General features: G+C 41.9%; 1 protein-coding gene across 2 annotated transcripts in view; it reads left to right on the top strand.

Annotated features, from left to right (window-relative positions):
• Positions 1-5,358: 5,358 nt before the first annotated feature.
• Positions 5,359-14,677, top strand: part of CASC4 (cancer susceptibility 4) — a 111,530-nt gene continuing 102,211 nt past the window's right edge. The window contains exon 1 of one of the 2 annotated variants that reach the window (XM_029238034.1): positions 5,359-5,958. In XM_029238034.1, coding sequence (XP_029093867.1) covers positions 5,632-5,958 — 327 coding nt within the window. In that variant the 5' untranslated portion in view covers positions 5,359-5,631. The remainder of the gene's footprint in view (positions 5,959-14,677) is intronic. The other variant, XM_029238035.1, reaches the window with a different exon arrangement.

Raw genomic sequence — 14,677 nt, 5'->3', positions numbered from 1 at the left:
CAGTAATTATACCTTCAGTGTCCACTGATTAAGAAAATATATGATGGAAAAGTTTATGAAGTCACTATTAATTTTAAATAAGTTTTTATTTTATTCATCACAATATCATCTCAGATTTTTTTTAAAAAAGTAGTGAGATTTTGTAGAAATTATTTATTCAATATATAGACAAAGGTTAGTGAACATATAGATTCATTTATGCCCCCACCACAAACTGAGGACCACTGCTCTAGTAACAGCAGCAGTAGTAGCAACATTTATTGAATACTTGCTAAGTGCCTGTTCCAAGTACTGCACATGTATTAACTCATTTAGTTCACACAACAACCATATGAAATAAGAATTATGATTACCCCCCTTTGTGACAGAGTTTGTTTTTGCTTCCTTATACTTTTTCTTCCCTTTTCCTTCACTAAAAGACCCTAATTTTGAAATGATGACATTGCTGCTGTAAGATATATTTCCTTGCCTCCTTGGTCTCAGGGTGGTGACTGTGTGACTAGCTTCAGAGCAATGAGAAGTGGAAATGTACATTTGGAGAAGTCTTCTTAATAGTTGGAGAAGGGCATACCCTTTCTCCTTCCTGCTTCCTGGACCAAGAATGTCATGTCTGGAAGTGAAGATGAGGTCCATACTGTAGGGATGACAGAGCACTGAGCTGGAAAGAGCCTGCCATACCAGTCCCGGATGGCCTGCTTCTCAATTTATTTTATGTGAGAAAGGAGAAAACCTTATCTTGTTTAAGTTATTATTTTTTTCCCCTTCAATGGAGCCAAACTATATCCTAACTGATAGGCCATTTTGGAAATGAGAACACTGAGGTTCTGAGTTTAAGTAGCTGGCTTGATGTTACAAACTTATTAAGAGGCAAAGAGAGACTTTTAATTCACACATTCTTACTCCAGAGCCCATATTACCCCTTACAGTATACTGCCTCTTGCTATACAACTGTAGGAAATAGGTTTGACATAGGGAAGTAACTTAACGACTGTGTTTTCTCTTGACTAGTACTGGCTGCCATGGGAAGGGGGCATTCTTTTCACAAGGTCACCCTTTTCAGCTGAGGTAATTCTGAAGGGGGCTGATAGCTGAGGGCTATCTGTTGACAGCACTCCCAGCAGCTGGGGAAAAAAGTCCTTCATTCCTGAAATGGGATCTGAGTGGCACATCATAGCATCTATCTCCATGCATGACATCATACCCCTTCCTGTGACTGTGACTTTTCCCCCTAGCCATCCAAAACCTGGTTGATCTGGGGGTATAAATGTCTGGACCCCTCCAACGCAGGACAGCTCTGAAGGGACATCCCAGCTCCAGTGCTCTTCAGGGAGTTGGCTGAGGTTTTCACTGAGACTTTATAGCAGCCCAGCTTCTCCCTCTGCCCATCCTGTTGTCCTCTCTTCCCTTCCCTTCTCTTCTATGGGTGGTGATCCCAGGTACACTCCCTTAAAAAACCTCCCTGGGCTTCCCTGGTGGCGCAGTGGTTGAGAGTCCGCCTGCCGATGCAGGGGACACGGGTTTGTGCCCCGGTCCGGGAAGATCCCACATGCCACGGAACGGCTGGGCCCGTGAGCCATGGCCGCTGAGCCTGCGCGTCCGGAGCCTGTGCTCTGCAACGGTAGAGGCCACAACAGTGAGAGGCCCATGTACCGCAAAAAAAAAACCCCAAAAAACAAAAAAACCTTCCTAACTTCCATCTCAGAATTTGTTTCCTGGGGAACCCAACCTGTGACACCATGTCTTTATTCAGTCACTGACTGTTCTTAATTGGAAGGGAGGTAATACATGTCAAGAAAAAGAAAACTGTGGGAATTCCCTGGTGGTCCATTGGTTAGGACTCAGTGCTTTCACTGCCGGGGCCCCGGGTTCAATCCCTGGTTGGGGAACTAAGATCCCACAAGCCACGACATTATTTGTTTAGTTCTACCCAACTCTTTCTGTTTCTTGGTATCAGACTGCCCACTGGCAATAGAGGAGTGCCCTATGTTGGGCCAATCATAATCCCCCAGGTCCCTGGGCACAGTGGTAAGTACAAGTGGCGTGCACACGATCAGGCTTGGACAACCAGAACCTTTCCTTGGTCATTTTTGTACTGACAGCTAGAAAACTGAACTCCTTTGCTTCTCAGATCTTGGAACTGGCAGGATGTGCCCCTTTGGATGCTGGGGCCACATTTCCTGTCTACAAGGAAAAGGGCCATCTGAAGTAGGAGAGAATAAAGCCAAGAAGAGGGTGGAAACAGAAAGACCCCAGTTCCTGGTGTTCTTCCAATAGTACTGTAAATTACCCTAGTATCTATCTATCTATGCACCCACCCACCCACCCACCCACAAACACACACACACACACACACACACACACACATATATATAATTTTACTTATTTATTGCTTAAACCAGTTTAGGTTATTTTTTATTTACAATGGAAAGAACTTGCCTACACATCTGTGTATTTTCTATTTCTACAAGCTGCTACCTTCTCTAACCTAGTCCTACTCAATGTCCTAAATATTGAAGAATAAGCTATAAAATAACTACTCCTCTGCTCAAATCCAGGAAGTCAAATATTTTATGAGTCAACATATATTGAAGACAATATATGGCAAACAGTGTTTTGAGCTCAAGAAAATGAGCTCCATATAAAAGCAAAATTCCTATGATTTAACCTCACTTGCCACTGGGTAATAGATTCTTACGCTTCAATTTAATCTTTTTTTTTTTTTAGAAAGGGTTTTTTTTTTTTTTTGCTGTGTTGGGTCTTCATTGCCACGCACTGACTTTCTCTAGTTGCGTTGAGCGGGAGCTCCTCTTTGTTGTGGTGCGCAAGCTTCTCATTGCAGCGGCTTCTCTTGCTGCAGAGCACAGGCTCTAGGCCCGGGGGCTTCAATAGTTGTGGCACGCAGGCTCAGTAGTTGTGGCTCACAGGCTCTACAGCACAGGCTCAGTAGTTGTGGTGCACGGGCTTAGGTGCTCCACGGCATGTGGGATCTTCCACGGACAGGGGCTCTAACCCATGTCCCCTACATTGTTAGGTGGATTCTTAACCACTGTGCCACCAGGGACGTCCTCTATTAAATCTTAAAACATTATTTATCTGTGATTATACTGCCTTTCCAATTATATGAATATATTTATATCCATACTTGATATCATAAAAGATATCCCCCCAAATAGGAACTTTTATAACTAATTTTTAAAATTTTAGAAATACAGAAAACCTGTAAAAATACTACAGAGTTCCAGAGTTCCATTAGATAGGGTTATGAGTTTTGGGGAGGAAAACCACAGAGTGCTACTTCCATCACATCCTATCAAAGGTACATGCTAACAACATGACTTACCACTGTTGTTGTTAACCTCGATCATCTGATTTAAGGAATTGACTTTTACCTCAATTAGTTTAAAGCCTAATCCAGAACCATCTATAGGAGAGCACTTATACACTGTCTTCATGATATCTTGATTGGGTTTGTTAGTAGAGGGAAGAACTCAAAGAGGTAACCATCAAAACAGATAAAAAAATTTTTCTCCCTGGGGGAGGAGTGGAAAGAGGATTGTTTTTCAAGCTTCAGCCCTGCCACTTACTAGATGTATGACTTTGGGCAAGTTACTTCCACATCTGTAAAATGGAATAATGGTACCAAATAGTTCTTTTAAGCATCTGATGAAAAAAATGTATGTGAATGTGTTTTGTACAATAATATTATACTTCTACATGCTAGAATCCCACATAAAAATGAAAACACTTTTGGAAAGATCATCTGAAACATCTTAAGCAGTTTAACGTCACTTTATAGTTTCAACTGCTGGCTAAGCAAAGCAAAGTCAATATGAAATTGATAGACGAGGATTTCCCATTTTTGTCTTGCTCCCTTTTGCCAAGGTCTGCTTGTCCTTTGAGACTGGAGGGGATTTCTTAGATCTTATGAAGCCAGAGCAAAGGGCTCAAGTTTGATGTGGACTAAATATTAATAATTTTGGTGTTTTTTTACTGTATTTGTGAGAGAGAAATCATCACTCTTTCAGGGTGCAATAATTCTTCCAGGCTACTCTAGGACTATTAGGCAAGAAACTTTATTTTTGAAATGGACAGGAAACATAGAATAATTATTCAAAGATAACAAGTCTTCTTACTTCAAAATCATACCACTCTGATTTGAATGAAAATACCAAAGTTCTTGCGTTTGGTTGGTTTATGTTCATTCTTGAACCTGAGGTCTGAAAAATAAAGCAACTCCATCTTCTCCTTAAACAGGAAAGAGCCAAATAACTTTTAAAACTTCTATGCGAAAGATGTTAAAAAAAAAAACTTTAATGCGAGGACAAATATGCAGAAAACACAAAAGAGGTGAGGGCTTTTTCTGCATCACTGTAATTAATGCCGAACATATAGCAACAGTTAGCCTGGTATAATGCAAAGAGCAATGATGTTAGAGACCAATGACCCGAATTCAAGCCTAAATCTGTCTCAAACAAGATATGGGACTTTGAGAAAGTTTCTGGTACATCTTTTTGTCTTGGATTCCTCATCTGTAAAACTGTGTTGCTGAGAGGATAAGATGAGACTAAGTATGCAAAAACAATTTGTAAGAGAGCTACTATATCTAACCCAGACCGTGCTTGCTGTCAGTAACAGCATAAGTTATCATTCATTGTGGGCAGCTTCTGGACTTTCTACTTGGAAGCCCAGTTCGAGGCAAAAGCAGCAGTGAGTTTAGGAACAAGGGCTCATACATTCTGAAGTTCTTCCCATTAGTGAAAGCAGTAACCTTGGAGACCAGGCTGGTACCACCTCTTTCAGTCATAAAACTTAGTTTCTCTTGCTTTCCCCCGTAATGTTTGGGGCACCACAATTTCATGGTATTTTTCTTTCTGCTTATTGTTTTCTCTCCACATCGTTAGCACAAGCAAGAAAACCTACTGAAGCAAATACAAAATCTAGTCGCCCCTTCTGCCCGCAGCTCACCTAAGTTTTCCTTACATAGCGGTCGCAACCTCAGATGTCCTCAAAAACAAAAACTCTCACGAGGGCCATGGCATGGTAGGCACTCCCTAGACCGTGGGTCAAGGGGATTGAGCAGGTAAAAGCCGAAAGGGCTCCAGTTCAGGTATACAAGTACTGACCCAGCCCGCCAAAATCATCACAACACTCTTCCAGACAGAGATAACCCTCGCGAGATAAGTCTGAGAAGAGCGAGAAAAGCCCACTTTCTCGCGAGAAGAGGGGGCGTTGGCGGAAACTAGGAAATGGCCCCCTTGGCGACCCAGACCCAGCCAATGGGCGGGGCCAGAGTTAAATCCACCCCCTTCCGGCTCTTTTCCCCGCCCCCTAACCCTGAAGTGTTGGACCTGGGTTTCGGGCAGCTGGGTTCTCCTGGTTCCGCCCAGCTGGTGCGGGGTCTAGTTCAGCGCCTGCGGAACGCGCTGTGGCAGGATTTGAAGGGGGGGGCGGGGAGGGGCCTGCGGCTTGCGGCCCCGCCCCCTTCTCCGGCTCGCGGGCGGGCGAATCGGCCCGCCTCCGGCTTCAGCCGGCCCTGGGGCCGTGTCCCCCAGGCAACTCAGCCACCTCGGCCTGAGCGTCTTCCTGCAGGCGTCGGCGCCGAGGCACCGGGGTACAGCCTGGTTCGGCCCCATGGTGGGTTTCGGGGCGAACAGGCGGGCCGGCCGCCTGCCCTCCTTCGTGTTGGTGGTCCTGTTGGTGGTGATCGCGGTCCTCGCCTTCAACTACTGGAGAATCTCCTCCCGCCACGTCCTGCTTCAGGAGGAGGTGGCCGAGCTGCAGGGCCAGGTCCAACGCACCGAGGTGGCTCGCGGGCGCCTGGAGAAGCGCAATTCGGACCTGCTGCTCTTGGTGGACTCGCACAAGAAACAGATTGACCAGAAAGAGGCCGATTACGGCCGGCTCAGCAGCCGGCTGCAGGCCAGGGAGGGCCTTGGGAAAAGATGCGAGGATGACAAGGTAAGGACGAGCCCTCTCCCCTCAACCCCCAGTTTTTTCCAGCTCTGCGGTGGGGGTGTTCGCCCAGCCGTGGCTGCCTTAATGCCTTCCAGAATTGAAGCCTCGGAGGCTCCCCTTACCGCTAACAACCCTATTTCTGTCGGACTTTAACCGGTTTAATCACTGCCACATTTTCCAGTCCCTGCCAGATGAAACTGGCTGTAAGTTTTGGTTCTCAAGAGTGGCCTGTGTGTGGATGCCGCCTCTTCTCCAAGCTCAGCTGCTGAGCTGGCAGTAGTAATCATCTGGCCTATGTGGTCGGCCGCCTTACGTTTACAGATACACAAATCTGGAGGCTGCCGGATTTGGTGTGTTACCTTATCCTTTATTCCGTGCACACTGATTATTATTAATTAATTTATTTAAAGGATGGGGCCTCCTCTAACTCCTCTACTTATGATGGTCACCATATATTTTTTAAAGCAGTCTGAGTTTTCTTACATCTCTATGGGGCTATGTATTAAGCAAAGAGTCGGATATTACTGCCCTTTTTGTGATGGAAATGTTACGATAGATGGGCTCTGGAGCCATATGTGAGCCACTTGTGACTTGGACATAGATAATCCAAAATTATGTACTCAGTTTGAATGGTTAGTGAAATTAGCTGAAAAGGTAGAACCTAGAAATAAGTTCTAAGCAACAGAATCTCATGTCATTGTCCTCATTGATCTTGAAAGGAAATAAAAATGAAATTTTGTATGCCTGACTATTAGGGTTGGTGTTCGAAGGCCATACTAAGTTTAAATTTTAAAAGTTTAAAGCTAGACTGTAATTAGACCCGCCGCTGAATAGTCTTTGTTCACACCAGCATATTGGGAACTATGTTATTAACTTAAGACCTATGCAACTTCTGTTGATTTACCACAGTAAATTTCTGGGTGGGATAAGTAGATGCCTTTCTTTCTGGACCCTCTTTTGGTAGTCTTCACACTTTTTTGTGTGTGTTCCTATTATAAGTTTTTATTTTGTATATTAAAATCATTTGTAGTAAGTCATTATAAATTAAAATCTCCTGAGCTTCCAACTTCCTTATTGTCACCAACCTCTACCTTGTTTCTTATTTCATGAAGATTGAAGCCCTCAGGTAAGTGCTTTTCCATGACCTACACCTTCACCATAACAGAGACAGCTTCTGAGAGGAGCAAGAGCTCAGCAAACTTACAAACATACTACATACTGAACTCTATAGACTGAAAAATTCTGTTGGGTGGAATAGGCAGAAATCCATGAAATTTTGTAGTATTAAAACAAGGTCTTCAGTCTTGGAATGGTTAGGCATACTATTCAAATTCTCTCCAATCTGGAAAGAAAGATAAGTCTTTTTTAGTAATTTATACTCAGGATTCCATTTCTTCCATCTACTGGACTGTAATTATCAGTTTCTTTCAGTAGGCTTTCACTTTTACCTTCAACCATATGTAGGTGTTCGCTGTTCTAAAATTTTTTTATTCTTCCATATACTCCCTTCTCCCAATCAACCAATGTCTTTTTTTTTTTTTTTGCGGTACTTGGGCCTCTCACTGTTGTGGCCTCTCCCGTTGCGGAGCACAGGCTCCGGACGCGCAGGCTCAGCGGCCATGGTTCACGGGCCCAGCCGCTCCACGGCATGTGGGATCCTCCCAGACCGGGGCACAAACCCGTGTCCCCTGCATCGGCAGGCGGACTCTCAACCACTGCGCCACCAGGGAAGCCCCAACCAATGTCTTTTTAAATTTTCACTTTTAAACTCCGGTTATGGGTGGTCTATAAATGTTTCATCTATTTCTTTTTTCAGCCCCATCCTAATTTTTAAATTCTGTATGCCATCCTTCTTTCCTCCTCTTTTCTGAAGCTATTCTCTTGAAGGTCACAGGTGTCAGTCTTCCTGGTCAAATCCAAAAAAACATTTTTATTCTCATTCTGTTTAATTTCTCAGTAATTGATTGTCTCTAGCTTTTTGGAAACTATCTCCTTTCTTGCTTCTGTATCATTGAACTCTCCGGCTTTGCTTCCTGCCTTCTTCACTATATTCTTTGATGGATTTTTTTCCCCCCCTCCAACAGCGTAATAGTAATGGACTTTATTCTTGGGCCTTTGCTTTCCCCTTACAGCAGTATTTCTCAAGGTGGTGTTAAACAGAATGCTGTCCTAGAAATCGTTTGTAGATGGTCAGGAGAAAAGCCTTCTTTTTGGAGGGAAATGTTAAATAATATAAGCAGTGTATCGTCCTCTTGGAATTCATAATGCCTGCTAGCATATAAAGGCTCTGAGAAATGTATTAGTAAAGAAGCCTATTTAATTTTGTTTAACTTAGTCTCTGTCAGTTAATTTGATCACCGACTACTGTTTTCATGGCCTACTTGTTACCATGGTACAGAAGAATGTAGCAAAGCACACTAGTTTGGGAAATGTTGCCCCAGGTATCTTAACTATTGTTTGGCTAATATTCTATGCAGCTGGCTCACAAATCTGTACCTCTTCTTTGCATGTCAATTTTATATTTTGAACTAGCTATAGCATCTTCGTTGGAGAGCTTGTGAGTGTATGTTCCTGGGGTTAATGAGGAGGCTTTGAGTTGCTAATAGAAAGGGTTGTCTTGGTCTAGATGAACTGTAGATGAAATTTGTCTTTCAGAGGTGTTTCCTTTATTCCTGCTACTCCCTCAATAGCTGAGAGGAGGGATTTATTTTCTATAAATGATCTAAAATCCCTTTGGGTGGTGATAGTGTTGAAGTAAATTTGACAATTAAAAGTGTCATCCATTTTGAAATAGACTTATTTTAATGTTTAATCATTAATGTAGTCTCTTTAAAGTAAAGCCTCTCTCTGCCTTTCAGGGTTTTTACCTATAGTACACACTGGTGCTGGCCCCCTCAATAATCATTTATACCCCCTTTGTTTGGTATATATCCTTCTCTGTGACTCAGGGGTAAGTCCTGATTGGTTTAAACTGATTATGGTAATTTCATTATTCCCAGTGATTAGTTTAGGAAGGGGCTGGCTAGTGAGTCATGAAGGGAAGTTTCCTTGCTCCTTAAAAGAGTCATACTTGCACCTCTGTGGTTATCTTACCCCAAATCAAAAATCTCCAGTCTAATCATAAGAAAGCATCATACAAACTCATATTCAGGGACATTCTACAAAGTACCTGAGCAGTACTCTTCAAAATGAAGAGATGGTCTCTTCTGCCAGATAGTGTTGCTTCTGCACGTGATACCTGAAATTGAGACAACCGGAGTGCCACGAGAGTTAGCTAAGGAATGGCTGAGGCACTGAAGATGGCAGAGTGGAGTGTTACAATAGAATATTGGCACTCATTATATGAGATTAAAAAATTTCCATATTGTTTAAGCCAGTCAAGTTGAGAGTTCCTTAGCTGCAGCCTAAGTAAGGTATCCTGACTGTTAATATTCTCATTGTCACCGTAGTGTCTGAGGTATAGGTTAAATCTTATGTGTCCCCAGGGCAGTGTGGGCAGTGACCTCAAATCTGCACGTGGTTTTGGGGTTCCTCAAGGGTCTTTATCTTAAGTATCAACAGTGGTGTTTGGACGCCTGACTAGGTATTTGCTTCACAGTTTTTTGGAGACCAGGATCTTATGGCGGCATCACCTCCCTATATACCCTTCCCGCCTCCACTCCATAGATGTTCCACACCAAAAATCCCTTTGCCCTGATGAGCTAGCTGCCTTAGGTATGATGTGTTTTGAGGGGGTGTTGGCAAGGCAGTCCTTGCTCTGGCTACCATTTTTTTTTTAACTGTTATTTTAGAACATTTTAGATCTATGGAATTATTGCAAAGATAGTACAGTTTCCTCATACCCCACACCTAATTTCCCCTGTTATTAATATCTTACATTAATATGGTGCATTTGTCATAATTAATGAATCGCTATTGATACATTATTAATAACAAGTCCATACTTTATTTTGATTTTCTCAGTTTTTCTCTAATGCCCTTTTTCTATTCCAGGATCCCATCCAGGGTTCCACAGTACATTTAGTTGTCATGTCTCTTTAGTCTTCTTTTAGTTGTGACAGTTTTTTCAGACTTTATTTTTTATGATATTGAAAGTTTTGAGGATCACTGGTCAGGTGTTTTGTAGAATGTCCCTCAGTTGGGATTTGTTTGATGCTTTTCTCAGGATTAGACTCAGGTAATGGTTTTGGGGAGGAAGACCACAGAGATAAAGTGCCATACTCATCGTATCAAGCGAACATCTCTCAAAATGACTTATCACTAGATGTTAACCTTGATCACCTGGCTTGAGGTAGTGTTTGTCAGGTTTCTCCACTGTAAAGTTACTCTCTTTTTCTCCTTTTCCATGCTGTGCTCTTTGGAAGGAAGTTACTATGTGCACTTAATGAATTGGGAGTTATGTTCTATCTCCTTAAGGGCAGAGTATCTATATAAATTACTTGGAATTCTTCTGCATATAAATTACTTGGACCTTTATCTCTTCTCCCTTATTTATTTATTCAGTCATTTATTGATATCAGTATGGATTCATGGATATTTATTTTATACTTTAGGTTATAATCCAGTGCTACTTTATTTTGTTGCTCAAATCGTTCCAACTTTGGCCATTGGGAGCTCTTTCATTTGCCTCCTGTATCCCTCTGACATAATACCCCATCATTGTGACAAACCCCTACTTTCTGGCACTACAAGATGCTTCTGGCTTATCTTATATACTTCCTGCCCCAGTCCTAGACTCCTTCTCCACGGAGCCCTAGTTACTTTTATTGGAAAATAGTATTAGAGACCAAAGTCTAGGTGCTAGGTGTACTCATTGCAACTGTCAGGCTATCTTTGGGAATCTAGGAATCCCTGCTCCACAGGAATCGGAAAGGTGACTTTGGACATCTTCTAATTTATTATTCTATCCTGCCATTTTCAGTCTGTTATCTGGGCTGTTAGAACACAGAAATTCTTTAAGGGAGCTTGAAATTGTCCATGGAAGTGAGAAATAAGCTCCACTTCTTTGGGATTCCCCCCACATTTACCTTATTTTTTTGCCTTCCTCCCTAAGGAGTTTCAGCCTAGAGGGGTGTATTAGTTGGTATGGCTGCCGTACAAAATACTACAGACTGGTTGGCTAAAAACAACAGAAATTTATGTTCTGATGTAACATAAACTCTGATGGAGTCTAGAAGTCCAAGGTTGAAGTACCAGCAGGTTGGTTTCTTCTAGAGCCCCTCTCCTTGGCTTGCAGATGGCCACCTTCTTGCTGCTTTTTCATCTCATGGTTGTCCTTCTGTGCTCCTGCATCCCTGGGGTCTCTTCCTCTTCTTATAAGGATACCAGTCGTATTGGATTACAGTCCCACCCTAATGGCCTCATTTTAACTTAATTACCTCTTTAAAGACCTTATTTCCAAATAGGTTTCATTCTGAGGTACTGGGCGTTGAGACTTCAGTATATGGGTTTTGGAGGAATACAGTTCAGCCCATAACAAGGGGGAATCAGTGACACACACACTGCTTTTTCTTTCTTCTTTCTGCGAGAAAGACCCTTTCTTCTATTTCCTAGGTGTTGGTTATTTCTCTTTTCCTAACTTGAATTCTTCCTGCCTGTATCTTGTACCAAAGTTATGTGATCCAGGTGGGCCAAGTCAAGCTCTTGATAAATAAAAGAAGCTGTTAGAATGTAGAAAAAGACCTTCCCCAAACTGTTGTTTTATTACAGATGAAAAAAAAAAGTCAGTTTTTAGGTTTGAAGCTGAACAGTAAATGACCTCTTTTTCCCTTTAACAACCATAATCCTCCTTGATGGCAGTAATATATTGTACCTTTGCTTGAATAGGGGAAAGGTCATGTGCCAGAAAGGAGGGTGGGTAGCATATTACTTTTTTTTTTCCAAAAAAATCCTCGTTGCGTTTGTGTGTGTACACAACACTCATACACATACCAAATAAGTATATGTAAAAACCCTAGCACAGAGTAGATGTTCATTACCATGGTCTCAAATCCTGGCCTGCCATTTGCTATGTGTAGAACCCCGGGCAAATCACTTAACTTCTCTGTGCCTTGGTTCCGCATCTGTAAAATAAGGACAGTAATAGTTAGCTCTCTCACTCTTGTGAAGTTTAAGTGAATAAATTCTTTTAAATGTTTAGAACAATGCCTACCACATAGTAAAAAAAAAGAGAAATGTTTAATAAGTGTTATGTTAGCTATTACTATTCCACAACCTCTTCCTTATTTCTGTCCTGACTTCTTTCCAGGATGGGATTCTGTCCGGGTTCCTGCTTAAGATCCGTCCCAGCTCTAGCCAACCTGCCTCACCCTTTGCTCCTGGTTGTCTGACTCCACCCCTGCCACCTTTCCTGGTCCACTTCTAATTAGGCTTAGTTAACTCCTCTCATACTTGTCTCAGCTGACTCCCTGAAGCCTGCCTATCCCTCTGTAATTTGAAGATCAGCCTTGTACAGTTCTTTAATATGCTGCACATGAAAATTCCTACCTTTGCCTCTGCCTCCCCCATCATAATCTGGCCAAATTCTAGCTGTTGTTTAATTGCTACCTCAAATTATTCATAAGCCACACAAAACTCATACCTCCTCTCCAGACTATATATCCCTTTCCTACCTTCTTGGTCTTTATAAAGCTCATGCAACTATTATTAAGGTGGAGGTTAGAAATTTTGGTGTCATCTTTGATTCCTTCAGCATCTCATATTCAGTGAAGGTGCAGAGGAGTTACTTGATCAAATTGAGTTTATAAAAACATCACTCTGGTTGCAGAATAGAGAATTGATTGGAAAGGAAGCAGGAGCTTCCTAACTAGCCTCCTTGCCCTGGACTCTGTTTCTTTCAGTTAGTTCTCCCCCTTAATCAAACCTGATCTTCCTCAAACCTTACTTTCAGAGTAGTTATATCACTCACTGTGTCAAATCAGAATTCTGCTGTCTAACCTTTAAAGTCTTCCATGGAGTGCCTCCATCTACCTTCGTCTCCCACTGTCTCCTGACCCAAACTGTGTTCCAGACATGTTGCTTTGCTTACCTTTGTCTCCCCACCTGCCTTTCTGTGTCATATTAATTTCTGTTTCTGTACCTTTGTTCCTGTTAATGACGCTTACCTCTTGCCACTTTTCTGTTTCTTTGTTATACTAATCTATTGGTACTTCGACCATGAAGCCCTCTGGGACTTCTGACCTGGAGTATGCTTTTTTTTTTTTTTTTTTTTCCTTTGTACACAAGTAACATTTATTGTTTGAGCCACACTAATTTAGTTTTTCATTTTTCACTAATAGTTTCTTAGGTGTTGACTTTGTCTTCTCAACAAAATCTTAAGTTGCTTGAGGAAGGACCATATTTAAAAAATTTTCCAATAATCTCTTGATAGTCCTTAGTGCTGATACAAAGTGTTATGGGTTACTGGATTAGAGTGGACCCTAATCCAATTTCTTGTGTCCTTATAAGAAGAGGAAATTTGGATACATAAAGAAATGCAGGGGAAAAAAAAAAGAAATACAGGGAAGAAGGCCATGTGGAGATGGAGGCCTTGATTGGAGTGATGCATTTATAAGGTAAGGAATGCCAAGGATTGTCAGCAACTACTAGAAGCTAAGAAAGAGGCAAGGAAGGATCCTCCTTTAGGGCCTTCAAATAGAAAGCATGGCCCTACAGACAACTTAATTTTGGACTTTTAGCCTCCAGAATTGTGAGAGAAAATTTTTGGTTGTTTTAGTCACTGGGTTTGTGGTACGTTGTAATAATGGCTCTAGAACAGCGGTCCCCAACCTTTTTGGCACTAGGGACCGCATTCGTGGAAGACAGTTTTTCCACAGACGGGAGGGGGGCAGAGTATGGTTCAGGCGGTAATGTGAGCGACGCAGAGCAGGAGATGAAGCTTTGCTTGCTCGCCCGCCGCTCACCTGCTGTGTGGCCTGGTTCCTAACAGGCCGTGGACCAGTAATGGTCCGTGCCCCGGGGGTTGGGGACCCCTGCTGTAGAAAACTAATATAAGATTCAATAAAAACTCTGGCGGACTTTTAAAAGTTATTTTATTTTTTTGTAGAAACTGACAAGCTGTTTCTAAAATGTATATGGAAGTGCAAATAACCTAGAATAGCCAAAACAATTTTAAAAAGAACAAAGTAGGAGGACTTATACTCCCTGATTTCACAACTTATTATAAAGATATAGTAATCAAGACAGTGTGGAATTATTGAAAAAAAATAGGCATATAAATCACTGGAACGGAATAGAGTGCAGAAATAGACACACAGATATATGGTCAATTGATTTTTGGCAAAAGTGCCAAGACAATTTAATGGGGAAACATTTCAACGAAAGATGTTAAAGCAACTGGATATCTTTATGGTGGTGGGGTGGGTGGTGGTGTTGTATACTGTTGTGCTGCTTCACAACATATACAAAATTAACTTGAAATGAATCATGGACCTAAATGTAAAAGTTGAAACTATAAATCTTCTAGAAGACAACACAGGAGAATATTTGTGACTTTGGATAGGCATGGATTTTGAGGGCGCAAAAAGCATGAACCATACAGAAAAAAAACAGATAAATGTGACTATCAAAATTAAGAACTTTCCTCCTCAAAAGGCACTATTTAAAAAAAGAAAGAAAGAAAAAGCAAGTCATGGGTTGGAAGAAATATTCACGATACATTTATCTGATAGAAGAATTATATCAAGACAGTCTCCTGTACCAGGACCCAGCCCACCCATCAACA

Source organism: Monodon monoceros, unplaced genomic scaffold, assembly GCF_005190385.1.
Source record: "Monodon monoceros isolate NGI ecotype Baffin Bay Population unplaced genomic scaffold, NGI_Narwhal_1 Super_Scaffold_21, whole genome shotgun sequence".
Classification (NCBI taxonomy): domain Eukaryota; kingdom Metazoa; phylum Chordata; class Mammalia; order Artiodactyla; family Monodontidae; genus Monodon; species Monodon monoceros.
Note: the sequence above shows the minus strand (reverse complement) of the source record. Positions and strands in the feature narration are given on the sequence as shown.